At 50.2% G+C, this 27,195-nt stretch overlaps 1 protein-coding gene across 1 annotated transcript in view; it reads left to right on the top strand.

The window, feature by feature from the left end:
- Nucleotides 1-1,560: 1,560 nt before the first annotated feature.
- SNTA1 (syntrophin alpha 1) overlaps nucleotides 1,561-27,195 on the top strand; it is a 29,428-nt gene continuing 3,793 nt past the window's right edge. Inside the window, exons 1-7 of the mRNA XM_022592674.3 lie at nucleotides 1,561-1,941; nucleotides 5,121-5,306; nucleotides 20,004-20,208; nucleotides 23,370-23,577; nucleotides 23,727-23,857; nucleotides 26,050-26,246; nucleotides 26,958-27,145. Of these exons, the coding sequence (XP_022448382.2) occupies nucleotides 1,632-1,941; nucleotides 5,121-5,306; nucleotides 20,004-20,208; nucleotides 23,370-23,577; nucleotides 23,727-23,857; nucleotides 26,050-26,246; nucleotides 26,958-27,145 (1,425 nt within the window). The 5' untranslated portion in view covers nucleotides 1,561-1,631. The remainder of the gene's footprint in view (nucleotides 1,942-5,120; nucleotides 5,307-20,003; nucleotides 20,209-23,369; nucleotides 23,578-23,726; nucleotides 23,858-26,049; nucleotides 26,247-26,957; nucleotides 27,146-27,195) is intronic.

Genomic DNA, 27,195 nt, shown 5'->3' with positions numbered 1-27,195 from the left:
TAGTTATTTGCAAACAGAGGTTTGCTGTGGACAATTTGTATACGTACCTATTTTCTTGTGAGTTTTTTTTTTTTTCCCTTGATGGTATCTTATGTGGAGGATTCTACCTGAAGATGCAGGGAATCTACAGACTGATGTGGCCCTATTTATTGCCTAACACATCCCAGGTAGGAGTGGAAGATGGAGACAAGAGGCAGAGATGAGGGCTGCTTGAGATGTGCAAAGTGATGGGATTTTCTGGTAATGATCACACCTCACTTGTGTGTTTGGCAGCTGTCTAGCAGAGTGGGTCAGTGCCCAGGCACCAGTGTCAAACAAGCCTAGGTTTGAATCCCAGCTCTGCCCTACTCACAGATGTGTGACCCGGGCCAATTAGATCTTCTAAATTGAAATTTTCCCTTCTGTATAATGGGAGTGTTCTTAACAGTAGCTACTCCACGAAGCTACTGTAAAGTTGAGAAAACACATGAAAATGCTTAGATCTAAGCCTGGCCAATAGTAAGCATTCAATAAAAGTGATTATATTGATTGCATAAGATTCACAGAGTACAGTATATTTCCCCATTGATTTAATCCTGACACAGTCCCTGTGAGGTAGGGGTTATTAGGACCCCCATCTCACAGATGAGGAAATTGAGGCCTAGAGAACTGAAGTGCCGGGACCAGGGTCGATGTGGAGCTCACACAGTGTCTGAGCAGGGTTCGTAAACCAGGTCTCCAGAGGCCCAGACCCAGAGCCCCACCCTCTAGCCTTCTTCTCTCACACCAGGAGTTGTGGGTTCTTCTCTGGCCAGTGTGGGACTTCAGGCTTTTCCGTATTCGACTGTGAACAGAACAGGGGCTTAATCTCTTAAACTCCCTTCCAATTTCGAAGTGGGGACAGTGTTCACCCCTTACCCGAGCCCTAAACAGCCAGCAACGCGTTCATCCCAGAGGGCGGAGCCTGTCAGCGTTAGACACCAGGCCCCACAGTAAGCCACGTCCACAGACCAAAGCTCCAGCCCCACAGTGGGAAACCAGCTCCCTCAAATCTCCTCCACTAGCAACCTGCCTGCGAAGTCCCTCGCAGCTCGTGTCTACCTCTTAAACTCAAGCCCTGTCCCTGGAGTCCAGCGCTCCGCCATGTGCAGCCCACCCCAACGCCCAAAGCCTCGCACCAGAATCCACGGTTCTGCCTCTTTTTCTTGTGCTCCCAAGTGGGCGAGCTACGGCGCCGGCCCTCCACGGCCATGCCGGGTGCAGTCTCCTCCACAGGGTCTTAGGGTCCAGCCGCTGACACGAAGTTCCGCCCCCTAATGGCCCTCTCCATCCCACTTCACCCGCTGGCTGCTTTAACTCGTGGCCCCGCCCGGACACCCTTATGACCCCACCCCCATGTAGTCCCACAGCATATCCTTCGGCTCTTGGACCCCGCCCCTGCCCCTCTCTAGCTTGACTGTGGCCACGCCACTAACCGTTAGCCACACCCACAGATGGCCCCGCCCCTCGAGGCTCCACCCCCAGAGACCAGTGGTAGGGTGGCGGCTGGCCCAGCCGGGCTCCGCCTGCCCTCCGCCCTAGGCGCCGGGTTGGAGCGGGCCGGGCACTGCGGGGCAGGGCGAGCGCGGCGGCCCGGGGGCTCGGAGGCGAAGATGGCGTCAGGCAGGCGTGCCCCGCGCACCGGGCTGCTGGAACTGCGCGCCGGGGCGGGCTCGGGGGCTGGAGGCGACCCGTGGCAGCGGGTGCTGCTCAGTCTAGAGGAGGACACGCTGACCGTGAGCCCCGCCGATGGCGAGCCCGGCCCGGAGCCCGGTGCCCAGCGCGAGCCGGAGCCCGCGCAGCTGAACGGCGCCGCCGAACCGGGCGCCAAGTCCCCGCCGCTGCCGGAGGCGCTGCTGCTCCAGCGGCGCCGCGTGACGGTGCGCAAGGCCGACGCCGGCGGGCTGGGTATCAGCATTAAAGGTGGGCGCGGGGCCACCGAGGGCACGGGTCGTGGTGTCTGTGGGACCGCCGAGGGCGCAGAGGTCGCGGGGGCTGGCAGCGTATTGAGGACATGGAGTTGGATGGCTTCTGTCTGGGGGTAAGGGCGTCTGAGAGGACAGAGGGAACCGAGAGCACCAGGAGCACCAAGGTCGGAGAGGGCTTTGAGGTCTCAGTCAGAAGGCACAGGTGTGGAGGGCGTTGGGGACTCACCAAGGACACGTGAGTGGGGAGTTCTGTGTGGAGGCAAAGAGATCTGAGACTGGTTGCCTAGTCTAGGGTTGCATGGCGATCAAGAACAACAGGGACCCCAGGAGAGCAAAGGATGGAGAAAGGAGACTGAGGCCTGGGGTGCTACTAGGGCAGGGAGGGGAAGTCTTCAAGACACAACCGAGGTGGGAGGGAGGAGTAAGGCCTGGAGTAGGAAGCATGGCTGGTGGGGAGATTGGAGACTAGCTGGAGGCGCCAGCTGGGCTGGGCTCACAGACAGGGGGCCAGAAAGGACCTAGAAATCTGAGGACCTAGAAAGGCTGTGGACCTAGGTGAAGAGCCCTAACAGCTGGGTTTGAGTTTCCTGATCTGACCATTTCCACCTTCCAAAGGATTGAGATGGGCTCTCAGCCCCCAGTACTGACAGCTTTCTTTAGGGGGCAACCCAGACTGAAGTCGAGATTCAGCTGTGTGAACTTAGACAAGTCATTTCCCATCTCTGGACCTCAGTTTCCTCAACTATATAATGAGGGTAATGGTAGAATTGGGATGTTTCTATGAAAACTGGAGTCCAAAGTACTCACCCTGCCAACACATAGTAGGCGCCTGGAGAATTATGGCTGTTAGATGAGAGGAAGAATAGAGGTCACGAGAGACTCCCAAAGTAACTAACCTCGTGCTAAAAAAACTGCACACCCCAGCTGTTGGGTTCACCATTCCTTCCTGAAGGGGTGGGGATGGTGGTGACTTGGCTACCACTGTGTGCCAAGTGCTGTGCCCAGTACTCTAGGCTCATGATCCACTTCATCCTGGCAACAAGTACTAAAAGGTAGGAAGCATAATCCTCATTTAGTAGGTGAAGAAACTGAGACTCAGAAAAGTAAAATGGTTTTCCCAGGATCACACAGTCAGTAAGCGACAGAGCTGGGATTTGAACCTCAGTTATGAGGCCCCTAGAGAGTGTCCAGAGGAGTCGGTTCTTCCCCTTGGAAGGGCAAACTTCCATGCAGCCAACCAAAGGGATCTAAAAAGGGAAAATGGGAAAGCCAGGGAGTGGGCACCAGTTTTGCCTTCAAACTCCGGCATGGGATAGGGCAACAGATCAATCCAGAAATTGTACACTCAATGTGTTAAAACAGGAAGGAGCTTAGAGTTCATACAGAGTTCCATTTTGCAGATGGACAAACTGAGTCTTGGAGAGGAGGGGGACTTTCCAAGGTCACATAAAGTTACCTCCTAGCGTCATACTTCCAGGTGGGAGTAGGGGTACTTTTTAGAGATGTCAGGGGAATACCAGCTCCATTCAGTTCTTCATGTATGGAGACTGGGCTCCTGTTGCGACGTTGACCTTTCCTTTAGGGTCCAGCCCAGCCCAGGCATCCAAGAATAATCATGGATTCAAACTGAACTGAAGTCCCTAATTTCAGGCAGAAGAGGGCAGATAGATATAAATAGAAACTCCTTCCTTTCCTAGGTCTCACGCTCTGTGTGGTGCAATGAACAAACTGTTGGGCCTGTGTGGGGGTCTGGAGAGGCATTCCAGTCCTACTTCTGCCACCAGTTTGTTGGGTGACATTGGAATTATGACCTGGGCCACTTGTTCCTCATCTTTGAGGATGGAGCACTAGTGTGATACCTGAGGGCCTTGCAGTCTACCATAGAGTTAAGAGTGTTGGTTCTGGAGCCAGGAGACCTAGGTTCAAATACTGGCTTTGCCGCTAACCAGCTGGGTGACCTTGGGCAAGGGGCTTCTCTCCACACTTCAATTTTCCCAGTAGGAATCTGAGCATGCCTGTGTGACTGGGGTGTTGTGGAGATGCAGCGAGACAAGATTGAAAGCATTTAGCATGGTGTTATTACTGTTATTACTGTTTCTGATTTTAAAAGGACATTCAAGAATTTAGAAATAAAGCCATGTGGTAAAATGTATTAGTTTTTTTTTGGCTGCGTTGGGTCTTTGTTGCTGTGCACGGGCTTCCTCTAGTTGTGGTGAGCAGGGGCTACTCCTTGTTGTGGTGCGTGGGCTTCTCATTGCCGTGGCTTCTCTTGTTGCGGAGCACGGGCTCTAGGCGTTCAGTAGTTGTGGCGCGTGGGCTCAGTAGTTGTGGCTTGCAGGCTCAGTAGTTGTGACACGCGGGCTTAGTTACTCTGCGGCATGTGGGATCTTCCCGGACCAGGGCTCAAACTCATGTCCGCTGCATTGGCAGGCAGATTCTTAACCACTGCACCACCAGGGAAGTCCCCAGATAGGCTTTTGAAATCTCTAGACTCTAAGGCCTTGGTTTCTAGCCTGGATCCTAGGTTGTAAAGCTTTCTGATTGCTAAAGAGATCCTTCGTGGCCATAGCAATAGCTGACTTCTATCTTTATTCTTTTTTTTTTTTTTTTTTTTTTGTGGTACGCGGGCCTCTCACTGTTGTGGCCTCTCCCATTGCGGAGCACAGGCTCCGGACACGCAGGCTCAGCGGCCATGGCTCACAGGCCCAGCCGCTCCGCGGCATGTGGGATCTTCCCGGACCGGGCACGAACCCGTGTCCCCTGCCTTGGCAGGCAGACTGTCAACCACTGCACCACCAGGGAAGCCCTCTATCTTTATTCTTGATTAGAGGCTATCAGTGGGTTCCCCCATTTTGGGAAAATTGCTTAAAATCCAAAATAAAATAAGAAAAAAGTTTCTGAAGCACCTTGTAAGTTACTCAAACACTGGTGAACACCCAAAGCATTTAACCAAAAGATCCATTATAATATTATAAATCTAGAAAATGACTTGCAAGTGTTATTAGTGTCCTAAATTCTAAGGCTCTTTTCTGAGATTCTCTTTACTCTCCACTCCCCATTTCCCAGCACTGGTTTGGACATGGTGAGAGACCTTCAGAAATAATTTTGCCTCGATGTGACTCGCAAGTGTTGGAGTGTCTGCCTCAGTTTCTTCCTCTTTCCGTGCTTGTGCAGGGGGCCGAGAGAACAAGATGCCTATTCTCATTTCCAAGATCTTCAAGGGCCTGGCAGCCGACCAGACGGAGGCCCTCTTTGTAGGGGATGCCATCCTGTCCGTGAATGGGGAAGACCTTTCCTCTGCCACCCATGATGAGGCGGTGCAAGTCCTAAAGAAGACAGGCAAAGAGGTGGTGCTTGAGGGTAAGCATTGGGGACCCCAGGGGTGTTCAGTTCTTCCCTACCTTCCCCAGGCCTCATGCAGTGTGGGCTGGGAGGTGGGCAGGGTTGAAAACAGAAACAGAACTTGGGGATCCGCCTTGAGACAGCAAGGGCGGTGGCAGCAGAGCTGGCCCAGAGCCAGGCTGACCTGGCTTTCATCTCCTCTCTCCCACTCCCTAGCTCTGTGACCTTGGACGAGTCACCTCATTCCCCTGAGCCTTACTTTCCTCATCTGTAGGGCAGGGATGTAACTTCTGCCTTACTGGGTTGTGGAAGTAGGACAAAAGGTCCATGGCAGGCAGGATCTGCCACCCAGTGAGTGACTCAGGGGAAGAGAAGGGCGGGGACTGGCAAAGGGGCGGCTAAGATTCTTTCCTGAGGAGTCAGGGGAGCTCTCAACTCTGAGTTCTCCTAAAACCCTGAGACCCATCTTGCTTTGGGAGGGGACTTGGCCTTTATGTAGCAGGACATCAAATACTTCCAGCTAGGCTCAGAGAGGAGTATTATTTTTGGGCGGGGGGGACTTGGTGTCTCCCCTCCACTATCCCGTCACTGTGTGGTCTTAGATGAGACCTTGGCTTTCTCCGGGCCTCAGTTTCCCATAGGTTGTTACAGTCTCTTGCTGGGGTGGTCCCACTTCTGCCTTTTGCCAGCTCTGTCAGGAGGTTTCTGCTCTGCTCAGCCCTTTCATCAAACTCCACTCTGTGGGATAGGGAGGGTAGGAGGGAGATGCAAGAGGGAGGGGATATGGGGATTATATGTATACATATAGCTGATTCACTGTTATACAGCAGAAAGTAACACAACATTGTAAAGCAATTATACTCCAATAAAGATGTTAAAAAAACCCAAAAACCAAACCCCCAAAAAAACTCCACTCAGTTCCGGAAGCCATGGGGGCCTGAAGAATGTGTCTTTGGCTCCTGGCCCAGAACAGGCACACGGAGGTGGCGGGGGCTGATGGAGAATGCCATGGCCGGTGAAGCTGCGGAGCTGAGCCCCAGGCCCAGATCCTGATAGGTTGCCTTTGTGTCCCCAAAGAGGTCTCCAAGAGGCCACAGAGACAAACAGGCTCTGGATCCCTGGGTGATCTTTGGCATTCTTGACCTAAATTCTCTATTGTTTTGTTTTATTTTATTTTTACATTTTATTATCTATTTAAATGTACTGTGTGTCTATTTAAATGCTACTGTTGCATTTTAAAAATATATACTGAAAGCTGACTCTGCAGTATTAGTCCCTAAAAGCTTAAGTATATCAATCATATTTTAACAGCAAAATTAAATAATAAGATCACACATTAATGATATGGATATAGGAGACTTTCCCTCCCATATGCCTCATCACTCTGATATTTATAGCCAGTAATGCAGTTTAAACAGTTGAAATTCATCAAAATGTCATATTTTGGTTGACTTGAAAAGCTCTTTTAGTCTCTGCTGTTTGAAAGTTTAGTCCATGGATGGTATAATTTCTACTGTAGACACATTTCTGATCCACGCCAAGGTCCCCTTCACCTCCTCATCTTTAGGTAAAGAATGTCTCTATCTGCCTTCTCAGTGTGGATCATGCTGAGAGGGTAGCATCTCTGAGTGTTAGACGTTTGAAGCATCTCCTGGTTTCGGGGCTAATACCCAAGCCTTCTACCTCATTTACTCCATTCCTTCCTCACTAAAGCCAAGAAGCATTTCCAGAAACCTACTATGTACCTGATTTGCAGAGCATTGGGTCAGAAGCTAAAGCAGACCCGGCCCTTCCTCAAGGAGCCCACCAGTGAGTGGGGGAGACAAAATATGAACACTGTCTTCTCCACACAAACTATTTAAAAATCAGCGTCTAAAATCCTGTCTGCTCTGTAATTAATCTGGCCTTAGGCAAGACCCTCGTCTTCTCAGTTTTCATATCTGTTGGGGTTAAGCTAGATCAGAGACGACCAACAGCTTTCATTTTGAGTGTTAGCTTCCTTGGTGGCTACTGAGAGTTCCATATTTGGAAAGATTGGGAGGTCTTACCTGGACTCAGCAGAAAGGAGCTGGAATTGATTAGCAATGTCTGTTGCACATAGAGTAGGGAAGAGAAATACCATGTGTAACATCCCAGGACTGAGGATTTCCAGCACTTATGTTCTCTAAGACTTTTCATAGGGCAAGAGCTTTCCTTGGCAAACGCTGCCCCAGGCTGCTGGATGGAGCCTGGCCTGCCTCTTGCCCAGCATGGGATTTGGCACAAGGTAGGCACTCTATAAATGTTAGTGACTCCCCTCCTGTCCCATAGCACTTATATAGAATTGGTATTATTTCCTCCTTAAATGTTTGGTAGCATTCTCCAGGGAAGCTACTTTTATAGAAAGGTTTTTTTGTTTGTTTGTTTTGCCACACTGCGCAGCATGTGGGATCTTAGTTCCCCTACCAGGGATCGAACCCTGGACCCCTGCAGTGAAAGTGCGGAGTCCTAACCACTGGACTGCCAGGGAATTCCCGATTTTAATGTCTTTAATAAGGCAATTTAGATGATCTGTTTTTTTCTCTTTTCTTGGTAGTTTATGTCTTGCAAGGAATTTGTCCATTTCATCTAACTTGTCAAATTTCTCAGCATAAAGTTGTTTATAATCTTCTGGTATTTTTCCTCCCTTTTGGATGACAGCCCTCTCCTGCTTTCTCTTTCTCTCCTCCTCCCTTTATACTGCTCTACTCAGTGGTTTCAAGGGGACTGTCAGTCTCGTGGGGCAGATAGCTGAGCAAACCTACCAGATCACCATCCTGTCACAGGTGCTGAGATGGGGTCTGCGCAGGGATTGGAGGAGGCAGGTGGTCAGGAAAGACTTCCTGGAGGAGGGGATGCTGGCACTTTATGAACGATAAGCAGATGTGGGTATGGGGTGGTGAAAGGGCATTCCGGGAAGGGGAGCTGTGTGAGCAAAACCACGAAGGGGTGAAATGACTTGACTTACCTGGGGAGTTGCCTGGGAAGTAATTCAGCTTTATCTGAGCCTAGGGGTGAGGGAGTGGAGAAAGAGAGGGCTATTCAGACTGACAGATTCTGCAGGGCCTTGAGTGCCAGACTAAAGGAATTTGGAGGGAAACAGAGCGGTTATAGGGTTTTCAGCAGAGGCTCACATGGTCAGCTCTGGGCTTTACAGCATCAACCTGGTTTGGAGGGAGGCAACTATAGATGCAGAATGGCAACAAAGAGGCTGGGGCCACGAACAGGAGGGCGATGGTGGTGGTTTGACCCAAGCAGGTTTGAAAAAAAAGAGGAGTCTCGAGGTTGTAGCCTTCATGTTAGTTTTTTCCCAGCTTTTTCTTAGTTGAAATCTCTGTCTGAGCTGCTCTCCAGCAGGCTTGTAGGAGGTAATTCTACCCAGTGGGGGCGAGCACTGGCATCAAGACTCTTTGAATCGCACGGGTGATCTGAAAAGCCTGGAGGACATGAGGGATCTAGGATGCTGGGTTGTGACTGGTCCTTGAGATTTGGGGGAGTTTGTGGAGACTGGGCAGCTGCCCCAGCCTGGAGCCAGAGCTCCTGGAAGCCTCTCTGGGCTTAGGATTCTCCCAAGCACCCAATCACTGGTCACATTGTTCAGAACTTCCCTGGCCTCATCCCACTTCTAAGACCACCTCCAAGGGCCCATGGCCTGTCCTTTGGATGTGAACTTGGCAGGGCAGCTGGGCATCTTTCCTGAGGTCTGGGGCTTGTTGGGTACAGAGCTTCCTGAGAACATCCTAGAAGAAAAGATGTCACTAGCAAACTGCTGTTGCCAGCCAGAACCCTACTTCCCTGGCCTAAGTCAGGGGCTCAGCTGGGTATCAGCAACCCCAGCCTGCCTTCTAGACCTTTTTCTCTCTGAGGGCAGGAGTTTGCACAAGTGTCTTGAGCCTATTCTCAGCTATAGCGATGTATTTGTGACCAGAGTCTGGGCCCAAGCTGACAGCCAACACGCCTCTGTCTGCTGCTTAGAGAGGCCCATTGTGTGCAAGGATCTGGAAGCAGGGCCAGCCTGGGCCCTTGGAGATCAGGCCTGGGGGAAAAGGGAGGGACAGCCAAATGCCTCCCCTCCCTCCACCCGCAGTGAGGCTGACAAGACACAGGTAACAGGGAGCCTGTGATGCATTAAAAAATAATACTAAAGGACAAAAATGAATAAAGCCAATTTTAGTACTTTGTACAAAGTAGAGAAGGTTCACCCCACACAAAGATCAGGCTTTTAAAAGATACAGGCATGGGACTTCCCTGGTGGTGCAGTGGTTAAGAATCTGCATGCCAGTGCAGGGGACACAGGTTCGAGCCCTGGTCTGGGAAGATCCCACATGCCACGGAGCAACTAAGCCCGTGAGCCACAACTACTGAGCCCGCACGCCTGGAGCCGGTGCTCCACAACAGGAGAAGCCACCGCAATGAGAAGCCCATGCACAGCAACGCAACTAGAGAAAGCCCACGCACAGCAACGAAGACCCAACGCAGCCAAAAATAAATAAATTTATTAAAAAAAAAAAGATACAGGCGTAGAGTAGCATGTACATAAAAGACACAGAGAATAGTAGGAATTGCTATAATCCCTGTTTTACAGACAAAGTCACCAAGATTTGTTAAGAATAAATAACTTTCTTCAAGACATACAACTAATAAATTGGCTGACTCAGAATTCAAAACTAGGTCTGTCTGATTGCAGAGGCCACTATTGACTCTGCCTTGGATAATACCTACCTCTCATAGTTGTTTGCAACATAAAAAAATAATGCATGTAACATGCCGGGACCAGTGTGCATAAGTAGGCACTCATTTATTTTATTTGCTATTTATAAGGATGAGACAATGCATTTGAGGTTTATGGCACAATTCCACCCAGTAAGCGTTTGATAAATGTCAACCTTTGTCGTCATCACATCAGCAGCAGCATTTTTGTTTTCTCTAGTAAACCTGAAGGTCTCTGCAGGCAGGAGTCATGTGTAGTTTGCCTCAGAGCCCCAAGCCTGGCACCAAGCCCAGCACACATTAGATGTTGGTGAGTTTGGGGGGAATGATCACCCAGGGGACATCCCTGACCGTTTCTACTTTGCCTTTAACCTCCTCAGTTGCAGTTCACTTTCCTAAATGTTTAAGATGGGGCTTAAGGCTCAAGCTGGGCTTGACTGACCCCTGAGAGTTTCCACTGTGAGTCCTCAGAACTCCAAGGCCAGGCCCCTGCCAGCTCATTGCCTGGGAGATGGACACTGCCAAGTGTCCTGCCTGAAATTTGGCTTAATACATCACCACTGTCAAAAGTGGGATGTTATTAATGGATGCAGCTAATTTGAGGCCACTCCATGTAGCTTAGCCGAGTGATGCTGTGCCTGAGAGGTGCCTGAGGGACCTGTGTCCTGGGAACAGAGGCATGAATGGAGCCCCCGTCCAGTCCTCCCATGGCTGCAAAGACCTGTTGTTCTAATCATTGTTCTCAAGAAAACATTAATTTGGCTGCACACCCATACGGCTTAGGGCCATGTGAGTCCCCACAGACAAAACTTGGCTTAATTCAGTCCTGGCCTGTTCCCTGGATCTTTGATTAAAATGCTTGTGGGGCTCTGGAGGCAGGTTTTGGCCTTGATTAGCTATGTGAGCTTGGCTGCTGGTGGTGGTGGTGGTGGAAATTATAATGATAATGATAAGAATGTTAATGATAGTGATGGTATGTCTGCTGTTTAATGAGCACCTACAGTGTGCTGGATACTGTGCTAGGTGCCTTCCATATGCTTTCTCGTTGCATCCTCAAAACCACCCTTATGGGCTTCCCTGGTGGCGCAGTGGTTGAGAGTCTGCCTGCCGATGCAGGGGACACGGGTTCGTGCCCCGGTCTGGGAAGATCCCACATGCCGCGGAGCGGTTGGGCCCGTGAGCCATGGCCGTTGAACCTGCGCGTCCGGAGCCTGTGCTCCGCAACGGGAGAGGCCACAACAGTGAGAGGCCCGCGTACCGCAAAAAACAAAACAACAACAAAAAAACCCACCCTTATGATTCAAGGTACATTATTCATTCCATTCTACAGATGAGAACACTGAAACTCAGAGAGGTGAAGCTTTTGCCCGAGGTCACACAGGGGCAGAGATGGAATTTGAGGTCAGATCTGTCAGATGTCAAAACCCATATTCTTAAATTTTTAAAAAAAAATTAATTTATTTATTATTTATTTTTTGGCTGCGTTGGGTCTTCCTTGTTGCACGCGGGCTTTCTCTAGTTGCGGCGAGTGGGGGCTGCTCTTCGTTGCAGTGCACGGGTTTCTCATTGCGGTGGTTTCTCTTGTGGAGCACAGGCTCCAGGCACGCAGGCTTCAGTAGTTGTGGCGCAGGGGCTTAGTTGGTCCGCGGCATGTGGGATCTTCCCCGACCAGGGTTCAAACCCGTGTCCCCTGCTCTTGGCAGGCGGATTTTTTTTTTTTTTTGCGGTACGCGGGCCTTTCACTGTTGTGGCCTCTCCCGTTGTGGAGCACAGGCTCCGGACGCGCAGGCTCAGCGGCCATGGCTCACGGGCCCAGCCGCTCCGTGGCATGTGGGATCCTCCTGGACTGGGGCACGAACCCGCGTCCCCTGCATCAGCAGGCGGACTCTCAACCACTGCACCACCAGGGAAGCCCTTTTTTTTGTTTTTAACAAAAGTTTATTCTTAAATGTACAGTATGTTCCAAGACAACACTTCATTCTAGCTATAGGTGGCAACAGATGTTATGGCAGAGAATCCAGATGTTTAAACAGGAATGGAATTAATGATCATCATTGCCTCAGACACAAGGAGTAGATTACTTTTTGCCAGATTTCCTTTTTTTGCAGATTTATTTATTACTTATTTATTTATTTAATTTTATTTTTGGCTGCATCGGGTCTTAGTTGCGGCATGCGGGATCTTCGTTGAGGCATGTGGGATCTTTTGTTGTGGCACGCGGGCTTCTCTCTAGTTGTGGTGCGCGGGCTCCAGGGCACATGGGCTCTGTAGTTTGCAGCTCTCTGTGCGAGCTCAGTAGTTGTGACGCGCAGGCTTAGTTGCCCCGCGGCATGTGGGATTTTAGTTCCCTGACCAGGGATTGAACCTGTGTCCTCTGCATTGTAAGACGGAGTCTTTATCACTGACCACCAGGCAAGTCCCTACCAGATATCTTAATTCCACCTGTGGTCAGGGGGCTTTCCGGGCTTCGCTTTTAGCTCCTCAAGTTTCTTCTGCTCCTTCTTCTGTTTCTGCTTGAATTGCCTTCAGGGGCTTCTTGCCACCTTTGTGGCCCAACATGGCACCTGCCGCCCCTTCCCCAGACCCTGATGGTATATTTTTGAAAAATAGAGTTTAAAAAAAATGTGAAAAGTAATATATCCTTAATTAAAAAAACAAACAAACAGGAGAGTGTAAAGCAATTATCTTCTCATACCCATGGCTAATATTTTCACACACTTCCAGAGAAAGGTTTCCATATTTGTTTTTATCGTTGAACAAGTTGAGGACCTCTTTCCAACTCAGCACATGTAGCTCTGTTTCATTCTCTTTATTATTATTATTTTTAAAAATAAATTTATTTATTTATTTTTGGCTGTGTTTGGGTCTTTGTTGCTGCGTGCGGACTTTCTCTAGTTGCGGCTAGCGGGGGCTACTCTTCGTTGCAGTACGCGGGCTTCTCATTGTGGTGGCTTCTCTTGTTGCGGAGCATGGGCTCTAGGTGCGTGGGCTTCAGTAATTGCAGCACGCAGGCTCAGTAGTTGTGGCTTGTGGGCTCTAGAGTGCAGGCTCAGTAGTTGTGGTGCACAGACTTAGTTGCTCTGTGGCATATGGGATCTTCCCGGACCAGGGCTCGAACCCGTGTCCCATGCATTGGCAGGCGGATTCTTACTTAACCACTGTGCCACTAGGGAAGTCCTCATTCTCTTAAATGGTTGCATAATATCCCATTATTGGGATTCAGACATTCGTCTCACAAATATTTATTGAGCCCTTGCTCTATGCCAAGACTCGATGTAAGGCACTGGGGATGTAGCCGTGAACAGGACTGAGTGGTCTGCCAGGAACTCAACTTTTAAAAATAAAAATAAAAATAATTTATTTGGCTGTACTGGGTCTTAGTTGCAGCACGCAGGATCTTCGTTGGCATGCAGGATCTTTTGTTGCAGCTCACGGGCTTCTCTCTAGTTGTGAGATGGCGCGTGGGCTTAGTTTCCCCACGGCATGTGAGATCTTAGTTCCCCCAGCAGGGATCGAACCCGCATGCCCTGCATGGAAGGCAGATTTTCAACCACTGGACCGCCAGGGAAGTCCCGAGCTCACTTCTTGTATTTAGCAACCCCTATTCATGGGATTCAAGTTGCTCCTAGCCTCTTGTGCCATAGACAATGATGCCATGACCCCTCTATGCACCTGTGAACGTTTATCTGAAGGGGATTCCTGCAAAGCGTATTGCAAGTTCAAAGTGTTCATGTGCCTTTAGGATCTTGATAGATGGTGCCCCCTATACTGTACAAGGGTGTGGAAGGTCAGATTTTATGCCCCAGAGTGTGGCAATCCAGGCAGCTCTGCTGCAAGGCCTGCCAGTGGCTGGGAACTATGTATAGTCCAGCCTTGCTGGACCAGCAGGACCTCAAAGATCATCCAGAGCCCATTGGAATGCCAAGTCCTCTCCTCAGCATCCTGGGTGGGCAGGTGGGCAGCTTGGACTTGAATCCTCACAATGCCTTACTCAGAAAGCTGGCATATCAGTGCCAATTATATAGGCAAGCAAACTGAGGCTCAGAGAGACTGTGGGACTTGCCAAGGCTGGAGAGTAAGCGTCAGGGCCTGGATTGAAATCTTTGTCTGTCTGTCTGTCATGACATCCTGTGCTCATCCCCTTATACTGTCATACTAAGAATAGTAGCAGAAATAATAACCACACTGCTATTTATTGAAGACCTATTCTATGCCAGGCAGGACAAAGTGCTTTATAAGTATTGAATCTCAGTATGTTAGGAGATAGATATATTTTACTCCCATTATAAAGATGAAGATGTAGAGGCTCACAGAAGTCAAGTCACTTGTCCATGGTCACAGAGCAAGGAAGTTAAACCCAAGCCTGCCTCACTCTAGAGCCCAATTCAATGTTGTCTCCATCCTGAGAAGCCCCAGGCTTGTCAATATTCATTTATTTAACACATTTCTTATTTACTGATTACCTGGTATATGTCAGGTACTATTCTTGATGCTGGAGATACCCTAAAAAGCAAGGAAACATGTCCCTGCCTTCATGGAACTGACATTTTGGTTAGAGGAGAGAGGCTGTAGACTAGTAAGCAAATGGATAGATCATGTAATTTCAGGCAGGGGCAAGTAAATGAGCACCCACTGAACAGACAAGGAACAGCTTGAGTTTAGGGGACAGGCTTTAGCCAAGACTCAAAGCCAAGACATTCAGTCATAAACATTTATTGAGCACTGGGATAAGTACTGGGGATATTGTGTTGAGCCAGAACAGATGTATCCCCTTCTCTCTGCAACACATATGTTCCCTCCCAATTGTCCTGGGCCAGGCAAATGGTCCTGCCTTGCCTCTGTTCCTTGCATTTCTAGTGGAATCTATTCCTGGCTCCTTGGGGTCAGGGCTGGCTTCTCTCCTTGGCAGAGCTGGCAGTCGGGGCCTCTGGAAGGGGCAGGGTGTCCTGTGTCTGTTTCAACTTTCCTGAGGAGGAAGGGCCCACGTATCTGCTTTACCAGGCTCCTGGGCCAGAGGTTTGGCTGGGGAGGGTGTGGACACCAGTTGGGTCTATCCTTGGGGTCTCAAGAATGCTGGCCACAGGGTCATGGTCCTGCCCTCAGCCCTCTAGGACACTGCCTTTGGGCAGCCCCACCCTGCCTGGCTGGGTGACTCAGGCAGAAATCAGAGCAGGGAGGAGGCCTCAGAGCTGGGCTATTTATGGCCACACTCTGGGGGCCCCAGCACCCCACCCCCACTCTGGGACAGGCTGATTGGTTGGTGAAATACAAGCCGTGTTTCAGACACCAGCTGGTATGCTGTCCATCTATAGCACGTTCCTGTGGGAGAGGAGAAGGAGGACCCACTTCTGGGATGGCCTGGGTGAGCAGGGCCTCTGGTAGTTTCTCTGGCTTCAAAGGTGACAAATATTCATTTGCTGAGCACGTAGCATCGGAGATCCCTGCTGGATTCTGGGGGGTACAGACACGAGTCAGTCAGGGTCCCTGCCTTCACAGTGCTCCCAGCCTGGAGGAGAACACGGACTCCCACATGGACACATAGGGAAGTGGGGTCTAGGGGACTGCGGAGGTGGTGGGCGTGGAGGTTCCAGAGCGGGTATCTGGGAAGGTTTCCTAGAGAGGTGATGTCTGAGCTGAGCCAGGACCTTCTCGGCTGTGGCACCTTCTCCCGCCTGCTGAACGAACCTGTCGTGCCCTGGCGTTCATTTCTCCATTCACAGACCACTGACTCTGGGTTCGAATCAAGCCCGGTTTCTGTCTTCTAGGAGCTCCCAGTTTGGTGCGAGAGACAGCCCCAACACACAAAATCACAGCAGAGTTCTAAGTGTGGGCGGAACCTGTGTCATATGTTTTCTATCATCTTATTTAATTATAACGTCTCTCTGAGGTAAACATCATTATGCAGATTGAGGGCCAGAGAGGTGAATTACCTCGTCCATGATTACATAGCTAGACAGAGCTGGAATTCAAATCCTAGAGTGCCTGTCTCCAAACCATGTGCTAAGGGCATTCTGTGCAGGGAGAACTGCATTTTTAAAGGCATTTGGAAGCTCCTACAGCTTCTGAGAGCTCTGAGGAGGTCAGTATAATTGGATTAGAGAGCGAGATTGGGGATGTGGCAGGAGGTAAAGGCAGCAAGGTAGGCAGGACTCAGGTCCTGGAGAGCCTTGCAGTTGGGTGAAGAGTGCAGGGAGCCAGAGCATGGCTTTGAGCAGGGGAGGGACGTAGTTAATTATAGTAGGGAGATATATCAGTTGCAGCCTGAGTCGGAGTCGGGGGAATGGGTGGGTGCTGTATTAGTTAGGATGCTTTTGTCTGCAAGTAACAGGAACCCAATTCAAAGAGGTTTAAACATTGAAGAAAATACGTTTTCTTCCAGAATACATAAAGTCAGCATGGCTCCAGGGTGGATTAATTTAAGGATTCACCATCCTCAGTGTGTGGACCCCAATCCTGGGGTCAAAGTGACTATCATCGATTTAGGACCAACTCCCCCCCTCCCAGCAACTTCTAAAGGCTAAAGAGGAAGGGAAGGGAGTATATTTTCCCTCACAGCTCATTGGACAGAATTGTATCATCTGTTCCTTTCTAAGCTAATCACAAGCAAGGGGGATGGAATGATCATGATTTGCTTTGACCAGTCAAGATTTTCCCCCTGGGCTGGGGAGAAGCCCAGCCTTTTGGGCTCTGGATTCTGTTAGCAAGGAGAAAAAAAAGTAGGGGAATGGTTTGGCTGTCAGGTAGGCTGTGATGTGTCCCACCTCTGTTGCCCCTTGAGACATAATCCTGGGGTAAGTCATTGCTGTAATGGTGAGGATGAGTCATTTTTAGTCTTAGTTCCCAATCTTCAGACCTAGGCTTAGTTCTCTCAAAAAAATCTGCTCTTGTTTTCAATGTAACTTCTCTTCCAACACCAATAGGGCTTGTAACTCCCTCTCACTTTCACCCCTGTTTGCCTTGGATCCTATCTGAGCCTCAGGGTCAGTCTCCTGCAACAGAAATAGCTTCTTATGTGGTTCTTCCAGGGAGCTGGGCCAAGAACTGCTTCCCCACCCCTTCCTGGTCTGTCCGCTCACAGGCAGAGCATACTGACTGGGCCTTGACTGCAGACATCAGGTGGCTAACAAGCCAGATGGCCATGGGAGTAGAGGTGGCTGAGAGGAGAGGAAGAGAGGCTGCCCAAGGGCTAGCAGGCATAGGTACTATTCAGTAGGGCAGCAGAGGGGAGAAGAGAGACCAGTGCTCGGGCAAGACTTTTAACCACTTTGATGTACACACTGTCCTTCTAGCAGCTCATTTTTAGAGATAGGAGACTGCTGCTCATCAGAATTGGGAACAGTCCAGATGCTGGGACAGATGTGGCAGACACTACTGGTTGTCTGTCTTCCAACCATTTCCCCTTCTTCCATGCTACCAGAGCTTTAACTGGGTGGGAATATGCTCAGCCCTAGAGGCTGAATTGTGATTGGTCTAAATAAATCATGACTATTCACTCGTACTAATGATTTGCTAGAAGTTGGCATGCAGCCCAGTCAGGCCAATGAGATATAAGGCTTCATGGAAATATTTACCTCTCTGATAGGAGGGAGATGTGAGGAGACAGCCCTTTTTCTGCCTGCCTCCTCCCTTCTTGCTTTGGGTTTTGTCATGTAAGGAATGATTAGCTTGAGCCTGTTGCAACCATCCTGTGGTCATGAGGGGAAGGCCAGAGAATGGCAGAGATCCAATGGCAGAGAGGCCTATCCAGGATCCAATGTCATTGAGCCACTGAACCAATCCTGAAATTGCCTTCCTCTAGACTTCTTGTTACATGAAATCATAAATATCTTTATTGCTTAAGGCACTGTTATCATATATTCTATTATTTGCAGCCAAACTCAACTAACTGATAGAATAAGAATGCCAAAATGTTTTATTATCAGTTAGCTTTAATTGATTGGTTATGGCTGCCATAGAACACTATGATTGATTTGTGATGGCTTCCTTGAGCAAGGGATAAACAAGTGGTAGCTCAAGTGTCACATGTTTACCACCCCAGTCCTACCTAGAGCCAGTCCAACACCTGGCACATATTAGGTGCTCAAGAAAACTGACTTGTCTCTGAAACTCTTCTCCCACCAAGCTCTTCTCAGATCAACCCTGTCATCATGTTGCCTTTCACTTCTAGCTGCCCTTTGTTACTGACATCTTCCTTTTGTCAAAAGGCATGGAATCCAGGCCCCAATCAAGAATCTTTCGGTTGCAAATATCATAACTCCTGTTGGAATGGCAGTCTGAGTTTCTAAATGAGGAGTATCAGAAACCAGAACATTAGCAGATGCCTGGCAGGGCTTTCCCTCTGTCTCTCAACATGCATCTCCACTGATTTTCTCTCCCTACAAGTTAGCTCTCTCTTCTCTGACCTCACTGCAGAAGGTGGTTGCCCCTATAGCTTTCAAGTGTGCTCAAGACATTAGTGTAGGATCTCTCAACAGTCTCAATTTGGGTAACCTAGTGTGGGTAAGGGGTTGACCCCTGGTCCAGCTAGCATAGCCAGGAGAGCAGGATCACATATCAGAACATGACTTTATGGGTCATTTGGGCAGAGGAACTGAATAGAAAGTTCAGTTCCTCTGAATTTTGTACCAGCCACATTTCAAGTACTCAATAGCTACATGTGGCTAGTGGCTACTGTGCTGGACAGTGTATACAGAGAACGTTTTCATAATCATAGAAATCATTGTCTCTGTTGGACAGTGCTATTCTAGAAGGAGTCCACTATACTCACTCAGTGATGACTGGTCAGAGCTGAGAGGACCTCTAGACATCATATTGGTTAGGGTACAAGTTGTGCTGCTGTAACCAGCTCCCCGTAAAATACTATGGCTTATATATAATAGAGGCTCCTTGCTTTCTTATGTAACAGTTCAAGCCTGACATGGCAGTCCAAAGTCTCAGCATCCATTTATTTCTGTTTGTTAGTCAGCCTTTTAGAGTGTGGCTCATGTTCTCCTGGTCAAGATGGTGCCCCACCAGTCTGTGTTCTAGCCAGCTCAACCTGTCAAGGGAAAAGACAGGGAAAGGAAGGGCGTGCCCCTTTCTTTTTTCTTTTAAATTTATTTATTTATTTATTTATTTATTTTTGGCTGCACTGGGTCTTTGCTGCTTCGCGCAGGCTTTCTCTAGTTGTGGCGAGCGGGGGCTACTCTTCGTTGGGGTGCATGGGCTTCTCATTGCGGTGGCTTCTCTTGTTGCGGAGCATGGGCTCTAGGCGTGTGGGCTTCAGTAGTTGCAGCACATGGGCTCAGTAGTTGTGGCACACGGGCTTAGTTGCTCCGCGGCATGTAGGATCTTCCCAGACCAGGGCGTGCCCCTTTCTTTAATGGGCAGAACTTGGTAGCTGCGCACATCTCTTCTGCTGTCATCCTATTGGCCAGACTTGGTCAAATGGGCACTTATAGCTGCAAGGGAACCTAGAAAATGAAGTCTTAAGATGGAAGTTTATGACTATCTTGGAGGAAAATTAGCAGCCTCCATCATAGGACTATCTCATGCAGCCCCTCCTTTTTGCAGATGAGAAGACTGAAGAGATAGAGGCAAACAATGGGACAGCGGCAGAGCAATCACATCTTCTGTCTCCCAGTGCTCTCTCACTGCCTTGCTGCAGCTGTTGCCCATTCCCTTTAAGCAGCCATCCTGAAGCTCTAAACCCTTAAACTTAAGTGGTTAGAACTTAGTTATGTGGCCACACCTAGCTGCAAAGGAGGCTGGGAAATGTAGTCTTTCTTCCAAGTGGCCATGTGTCTATAAACCAAGGGAAAAGTGAGAGAATGGATGGTGGCATGCATCCAGAATTTTCTACCATGCTTCCCTGTCCGAGACTTTAGCCTAGAGGAGGATAGTGATAGTGGACATAAATTAAACTTTTAATGAATTAGTGACAATTGTGATGTGTGCTACGTGGGAGCCCATGTCACAGTGGTAACTGCTGACCTCTCCCCTAACCAGTCAAGTACATGAAAGAGGTCTCACCATATTTCAAGAACTCTGCCAGTGGGACCTCGGTTGGCTGGGACTCGCCTCCTGCCTCACCCCTTCAGCGGCAGCCTTCCTCCCCTGGCCTCCCACCCCGGGACCTCCATGATGCCAAACACATGTCCTTGAAGATGGCATATGTCTCGAGGAGGTGCACCCCCACTGACCCGGAGACCAGGTAAGCCTGGCGTAGGGGGCAACTCAGACAGACATGCCCTCGTGTTAGGTAGTGGGGCCAAAGGAAAGATTCCCTTGTGTTGCAAAGTGACAAGCACGATGCACAGACATAGTAGGTGCTTAAGAAATGTTTGTTGAATGGATGCAAGGGTGAAGTTATGGGGATGATAGTGTGCTTTGCTTCTCTCTTCTCCCTCTGGGCAGTTCACATCTGAGGAGGAACTTGGTCTGCCAAGGAGCCCTGGATTCCAGTCTTGGTTCTCCATGAACTAGTCCCTTTTCCTCACTAACCTTTAGATTCCCCTTTGTGAAACAAGGATATCGGACTCAGTGATCCCCTCAAGTCTCTTCTAACTCTGCTGAGGTTCTGAGATGTCTGGTAACGTTTGTGTCAGGGCCGTGGAAAGTTACCATTCCTCACATCTGCGCAGCCTTTAACACCGATGATAAGATTGATACCAGCCAACATTACTGAGTGTTTATCACGCACAACTTAACTGTCACAGCAACCCTACAGGCAAAGTCCTATTATTTCACCCCCATTTTGTAGATGAGGACAGAGAAAGTAACCTGCCCAAGATCACACAACCTGGAAGGAATGGAGCTTGCCTCATTTCCAGGTAGCCCTCTCTGCTTCAGAAGCTTCAGGGGCTTGAGTGATGATGGTGGTGAATGCAGTCTATGTTGATTAAACGCGGTGTGCAGCATTGGGGTGGTGTGCATATGGCTTGGGCATAAAAGGCTTGTGCTGTGGGTCCTAGTTACAGCTGAGGTTCAATGCCAGACCAATGCCTAGCATTGCCCTGAAGGGCTGATTAATGTTCAGCATCCGTATCTCCTGGCCCTGGTGTTGCCCCAGCCCCAGCCTGCCCCCATGAGGCAAGAACTAGTGATTCACAGGTCACTTACAGGTGCTCCACTAAAGGGGCCTTGTGTTGGGTGAAGGGGAGGTGGTGTCAGTCCTTCCTGAGACTCATAGAACTCTAGGTTAATTGTGGATCCCAGCCTGATCCCAGACATCACCTGAAGCATGTGTGTACCTATATTTCTATGTGTGTCTACATGTAGATGGCATTTAAATACAAGCATTTGTGGGTATATGTGAGCATTTGCACGGGCAGGGGTGTAGATTTGTGCATATGTGTTTGTGTGTGTTTGTGTTAATATTTGTATGTGTATACTCATGTATGTACATGTGCCTGATTTGTGTACGTATGTGTAACTTGAATATAACTGGGTTTCCATATCAGCACAATATCCCAGTCAAAGGAACACAATCTGGTAACCAAAATGTAATGAAAAATATTTCAAACTTTTACTTAGTGTTAGGATTACATTGGGCTGCAAGTATCAGAAACCCCAGCACGAAATGGCTTAATAAATGAAGAGTTAATTTTTCCACATGTTTAAAAAGAAGTCCAGCGGTCAGCTGTTTAGGCTGCTGTTGCTGCTCAAGGATGCCCTCAAGGCATCAGGCTTCCAGCTTCCTTTTTTTATTTTTATTTAAAAAATTTTTTTTTCGGCCGCACGACATGGCTTGTGGGATTCTAATTCCCCGACCAGGGATTGAACCCATGCCCTTGGCAGTGACAGTGCGGAGTCCTAACCACTGGACTGCCAGGGAATTCCCCTTCTGCCGTCTTTATTGTGGATTTTCTTCTTCCTGGAAGCAGGATGGTGGCTGCATCTCCAAGCATGTGTCCATGTTCCAGACAGGAAGAAAGCAAAGGACAAAGGAACTTTTCTCCTGGTATTTTGTTCTGTTGCTGCATAACAAGCCATCCAAAAATTTAGTGGCTTAGAAGATAACAGTTTATTATTTTCACAATTCTGTAATCTGGGCTGGATCAGCCGGCCAGTTCTGTTCTATGTGGTATCTGCTGGGCATGGAAGTCCAAGATGGCTGTTTCACCCACGTGCCAGCTGGGGTGGCTGGAACAGCTAGAGGCTGGCTAAGCATTCCTCTTTCAGTATGACCTTTCTATATGGCTGGCTTGTTCTTCTCAGGGTGGGTGGCCTCGGGCTAGTTGGATTTCATGATGGCTTGGGAATGCTGGAATGGCACTTCTGCCACATTTTATTTGTCAAACCAAGTCACAAGGCCAAGTAGAGGAGAAAGAAGCTTCACCTCTTGATGAGAGAGGTGCACCGTGTGTACAGGGAGGGATGAATTTGGTGGAGGCCACCTTTGGAAACTAACTACCACAGCTGGGAACGCTTTACCTTTCATTTGGGAAGGGATGCCCTCCCCAGAGCCTTCTCTCTCTCATCGGTCAGAACTGGGTCGATGGCCAGGGCTAGCTGCAAGGGAGCTCTGTAGTGGAGGAAGGCAGAGGTGGAGGGCATTGGAATGGATGTGTGTGAGCCGTTCTCCAGTTTCTGACCCACTTACTGTTTACAGAAAAGCCAAAGGGGAGTGAATCTTTAATGCCCCACAGAACATTTGAAAGTCCTCTCCCTGTCACTAACTCCTCTTGTACCTCCCTGAAACCTTTCCCCCACACTTACTTGTGTGGCTTTTTATCTCCCTGCCCTTTTCCCTTCTCCATTCCCCAGCTCTTTTTTTTTTTTTCTTTTTTTCCACACCGCGGATCTTAGTTCCCCAACCAGGGATCGAACTCGTGCCCCCTGCATTGGAAGCACGGAGTCCTAAGCATCAGACTGCTAGGGAAGTTCCCTGCCCCCCACCTCTTTTTATGTAGACCATCTCAGGCTACCAAGCCTCTTCAGTTGCTGTGTCCACACCCCTACCCCTTCAGTGCGTTACTTTGGTTCTGTACCACAAAGGAGAACCTGGGAGATGGCCTAGCAAGACAGTCCTTCTCCTTAGAAACCAGGAGGACAGGGCAAAATCATGAATCCTCACACAGTGATAATTTTGGTCCCCGTCACACATGTTTGAGTGTGTGTGTTTGTGTGTATATGCCTATGTGTGTGTGTGTGAGATAGTCTCTTATCCTGAGATAAGGTAGATAAGCCCCATGAGGCTCCAACAACTGTGGCTAGAGCCCTGCAGCGAGTGTCGCTCCTGATTCTGTCATGGACATCCCCTGTGGTTTCTTCTGGTTTTGTGGTAGATGGGGTTTCCTGGGCCAGATTTCAGGGTTGGGTACCTGCAGCCCAGTGGACGGGCCCTCCCCTCCACCTCATTTGTGCCTGCAGGTATCTGGAGATCTGTTCAGCAGATGGCCGGGACACCCTCTTCCTGAGGGCTAAGGATGAGGCTAGCGCCAGGTCGTGGGCAGCTGCCATCCAAGCCCAGGTCAACGCTCTGATGCCCTGGGTCAAGGACGAGCTGCAGGCGCTGCTGTCAGCCACCAGCACAGCCGGGAGCCAGGACATCAAGCAGATCGGCTGGCTGACTGAGCAGGTGCCTGCAGGGCCCGGGACCTATCCTCCCCACTCTTCCCTTGTCCTGGCACTGACCCAAATCCCATTGCCCCTCACTGCCTCACCCCTCCCTGGCCCTCTGACCTCTCCCCTCTCCGTCCCTCCTCACTGCTGCCTTGCCCCCTGCAGCTGCCCAGTGGGGGCACAGCACCCTCCTTGGCCCTGCTGACCGAAAAGGAGCTGCTCCTCTACTGCTGTCTCCCCCAGACCCGTGAGGCCCTGAGCCGGCCGGCCCGTACTGCCCCGCTCATCACCACCAGGTATCTGCGGACAGGCAGGACTGTGTGTCCCACCCAGAGCTTGGGGAGTGATGCTCTAGATGGACCTCAGAAGCTGGGGATTCCAGCCCTATCCTGCCCTGAGTTATTCCCCAGGTGGCCTGAAGCGAGTCTCTGCCTTGTCTGGGCCCTGGTTTCCTCATCTGTAAAATGGGGGCTTGGAACAGAAGGATATGAGGTCCCACCAGTCACTCATTCATTGATGCCTACTCTGCCCAACCTTGTGCTGTGTGGTTCAGGAGACAGAGAGCCCCCAGAGGCTCCGCCCTCAGGGAGTCCCCAGCCTGGCAGGGGAGACTGACCCGGGAACAGACTTTAGGATGCAGAGTTGTAGGAACCACTTAACTCTACCTGGCCTGGTGGGGGAAGTCTTCGGGCAGAAGGTGACATTTGAGCTGGACTTTGACAGATGAGTAGAAGTTTGCTATTTAAGAAAGGCTGGAAAAGCATCTCACACAGAGGGAACAACATAGTCAACGGTACAGAGGCATGAAGGGCTCTTGCACGTTCATGGAGCTGTGAGTGTGCTATAATCAGTTTGTAGACTCTCTGCAGGAAATGGAGAGGCAGGGAGTTGGCAGGGCCTGATCTTGCGGAGCCTCTATTGGCTGGTTAAGGAATGTTAGCCTTATCTTAAGAGCTGGGGCAGAGTTGAAGAGTTTGAGCCTGGGAGTGAGGTGGCTCTTTGGGTTGTGGTTTTTTTTTTTTTTTTTTCTGCGGTATGCGGGCCTCTCACCCTTGTGGTCTCTCCCGTTGTGGGGCACAGGCTCTGGACGCGCAGGCCCAGCGGCCATGGCTCACGGGCCCAGCTGCTCCGCGGCACATGGGATCCTCCCGGACCGGGGCATGAACCCGTGTCCCCTGCATCGGCAGGCGGACTCCCAACCCCTGCGCCACCAGGGAAGCCCTGGGTTGTGTTTTAAAAGAATCCATGTTGCTGCCACCTGGAAAATACGCTGGGGGTGGGTGGGTGGGAGCAGTCATGCAGGAGAGCTGGTGGAGGTGGGTGGAGGCAGCAGATGGAGAAGAAAGGCCGCATTTGCATTGGAAAACACATGGGTAGTAAAATTAACCAGGCTTAGTACTCACCAGATGGGGAGGGTGAGGGAGGTGTCCGGATGAATGGATGAATGGGAGGTTTGGAGCTTGTGTCTGGGGGAGCAGTGGGACTGGGGGTGGGAGTGCAAAGGGAGGAGGTCAGAGCAAGACACTGAGTTGAGTCCAGAGTGTGCGAGGGACAGGTAGGGAGCTTGGGTAGGAAACTTGGAGACTTGTGGGTCTGTAGTTTAGGGCTGCAAAGTAGGGGGCTGGGTATCAGAAGCAGCTCCAAGGGGGAATGAAGCTACGAGAGAAAGTATGTGGAGTGAGGAGCAAAGAGGGCTAAGGGACAGAGCTCTGGGGTCTGCTGCCCGGAGAGGGGCATTGAACTGCCCAAGGTTACACAACAAGTGAGAGTCAAGCTGTGGGGTCTCGGCCCTTGTTGTCCATGTCTCCTCACTCTGGGCTGGGCTCTGGCGTACGTGTCAGGAGCCTGCTGCCTACCAGGGATAAGCAGGTCATGAATTGCCTGCCTAATTAAGTGATTCATTAATTCAGGTCACAAATGTTTACTGAGCACCTACTATATGTCAGGCATTGTTTTAGTTGCTGGGAATATAGTGGCGAACAATTAGACAAAAATTTGTACCCTAGATGATATTCTGGAGAAAAAGACAAAAGCCAACCAAAACAGTGAAAAGTAATTATAACTTCTGGTACCATAAAGAAAAGTAAGGCTAGTGAGTGATAGGGAGGGGTGCCATTTTAGACAGAGAGGTCAGGGAAGCCTTCTCAGAGGAGATGGCACTTGAGCAAAGGTCTGAAGGAAGTAAGGGAGAGAGCAATGCAGATAATCAGGGAAGCGTGTGCTCGGCAGAGGGAACCGCAGAGATGCTGAGGCAGGAGTATGCTTGGCGTGTCTGAAGACACCAGAACGGTTGGAGCCGAGGGGGCAAGGGGACGGGTGGCAGGAGATGGTCTCCTGTGAGTCAATCAGTGGCTGTCTGCAAGTCCTGTCCCCACATTAGGTGGTAAAGGAGTCGCAGGGTCCCTTCCCAGGTAACCACCCTCGTGGCCCAGAACTACCTCCCTGCTGCCTGAGGCCTCATGCTTAGCCCTCTGCCCCCTGCCCCCAGGCTGGTGCACTCAGGCCCCTCCAAGGGCTCCTTGTCCTACGATGCAGAGCTCTCTTTTGCCCTGCGCACGGGTACGCGCCACGGTGTGGACACTCACCTGTTCAGCGTGGAGTCACCGCAGGAGCTGGCTGCCTGGACCCGCCAGCTGGTGGATGGCTGTCACCGGGCTGCTGAGGGTGTGCAGGAGGTGTCGACAGGTGGGCTGGGTGGATCTGGGAGTGCCTTTCTGGTAACAAACCTCTTATCCCCAGGGGCATTCAAGATTCCTTCTTTAGGGTGCTTCAGGAGGGGGAGAGAGAGTGGGATTTGGGGTCTCTGAGGGCCCTCTGTTTTGGATATGCAGGTGCCCTGGTAGGTAGTGAGACTCTTTTCCCAGGGGTTTTCTTGTGCCGGCTTTGTGACTCTGCTGGTGAGGATATGAGAGATGGCACTTGGAGTAGGGTTGCCAGAAAAAATACAGGACACTCACTTAGATTTGAATTTCAGGTAAAACAACAAATAATGTTTTGGTCTAAGTATGTCCAAATGATCCATCGCTTATCTGAAATTCACGTTTAACTGGGCAAGTCTACAGGCCTCTAAGGTCTCCAAAGGCCATGCTTGGTGGGTCTGCTGATGCCTTTATAGGGAGTGGGCCTCCTGTCCAAAGCAGAGTTGAAGCTCCCCCTTTCCACCTTGGCTGCTGGCAGTGGGACTGGAAGTGGGGTATAGGTTTTCTGCCTGCTCATCCTTCTGTATTTCAGAGCGTGGGTGACTCTATACAGGGTGGGTGTACAAATGGCATTGACAGTGAGCCTCCCACCTCCAGTGGCATTCAAGTTCCGCTTTTGGAGCTGCCAGTGGGGATTGGAGGTAGGGCTTGCGGTCTCTGAGGTGTTGCTGTGCCCATGCCCACACCCTCCCCACAGCCTGCACATGGAACGGCCGTCCCTGCAGCCTCTCTGTGCATATTGACAAAGGCTTCACGCTGTGCGCGGCTGAGCCAGGTGCGGCCCAAGTTGTGCTGCTCCGACAACCCTTTGAGAAGCTGCAGATGTCCTCTGACGATGGTGCCAGTCTCCTTTTCCTGGACTTCGGGGGCGCTGAAGGAGAGATTGTGAGTGGAGGGGCTGGGGGGTGATGCTGTCCGGGGGCCCAGGCTGGATG

The sequence above is a fragment of the Delphinapterus leucas genome, chromosome 15 (assembly GCF_059928025.1).
Source record: "Delphinapterus leucas isolate spDelLeu-1000000601 "Yukka" chromosome 15, BTC_Dleu_Yukka2, whole genome shotgun sequence".
NCBI classification, from domain to species: domain Eukaryota; kingdom Metazoa; phylum Chordata; class Mammalia; order Artiodactyla; family Monodontidae; genus Delphinapterus; species Delphinapterus leucas.
This window is presented reverse-complemented; position numbering and strand designations above follow the sequence as displayed.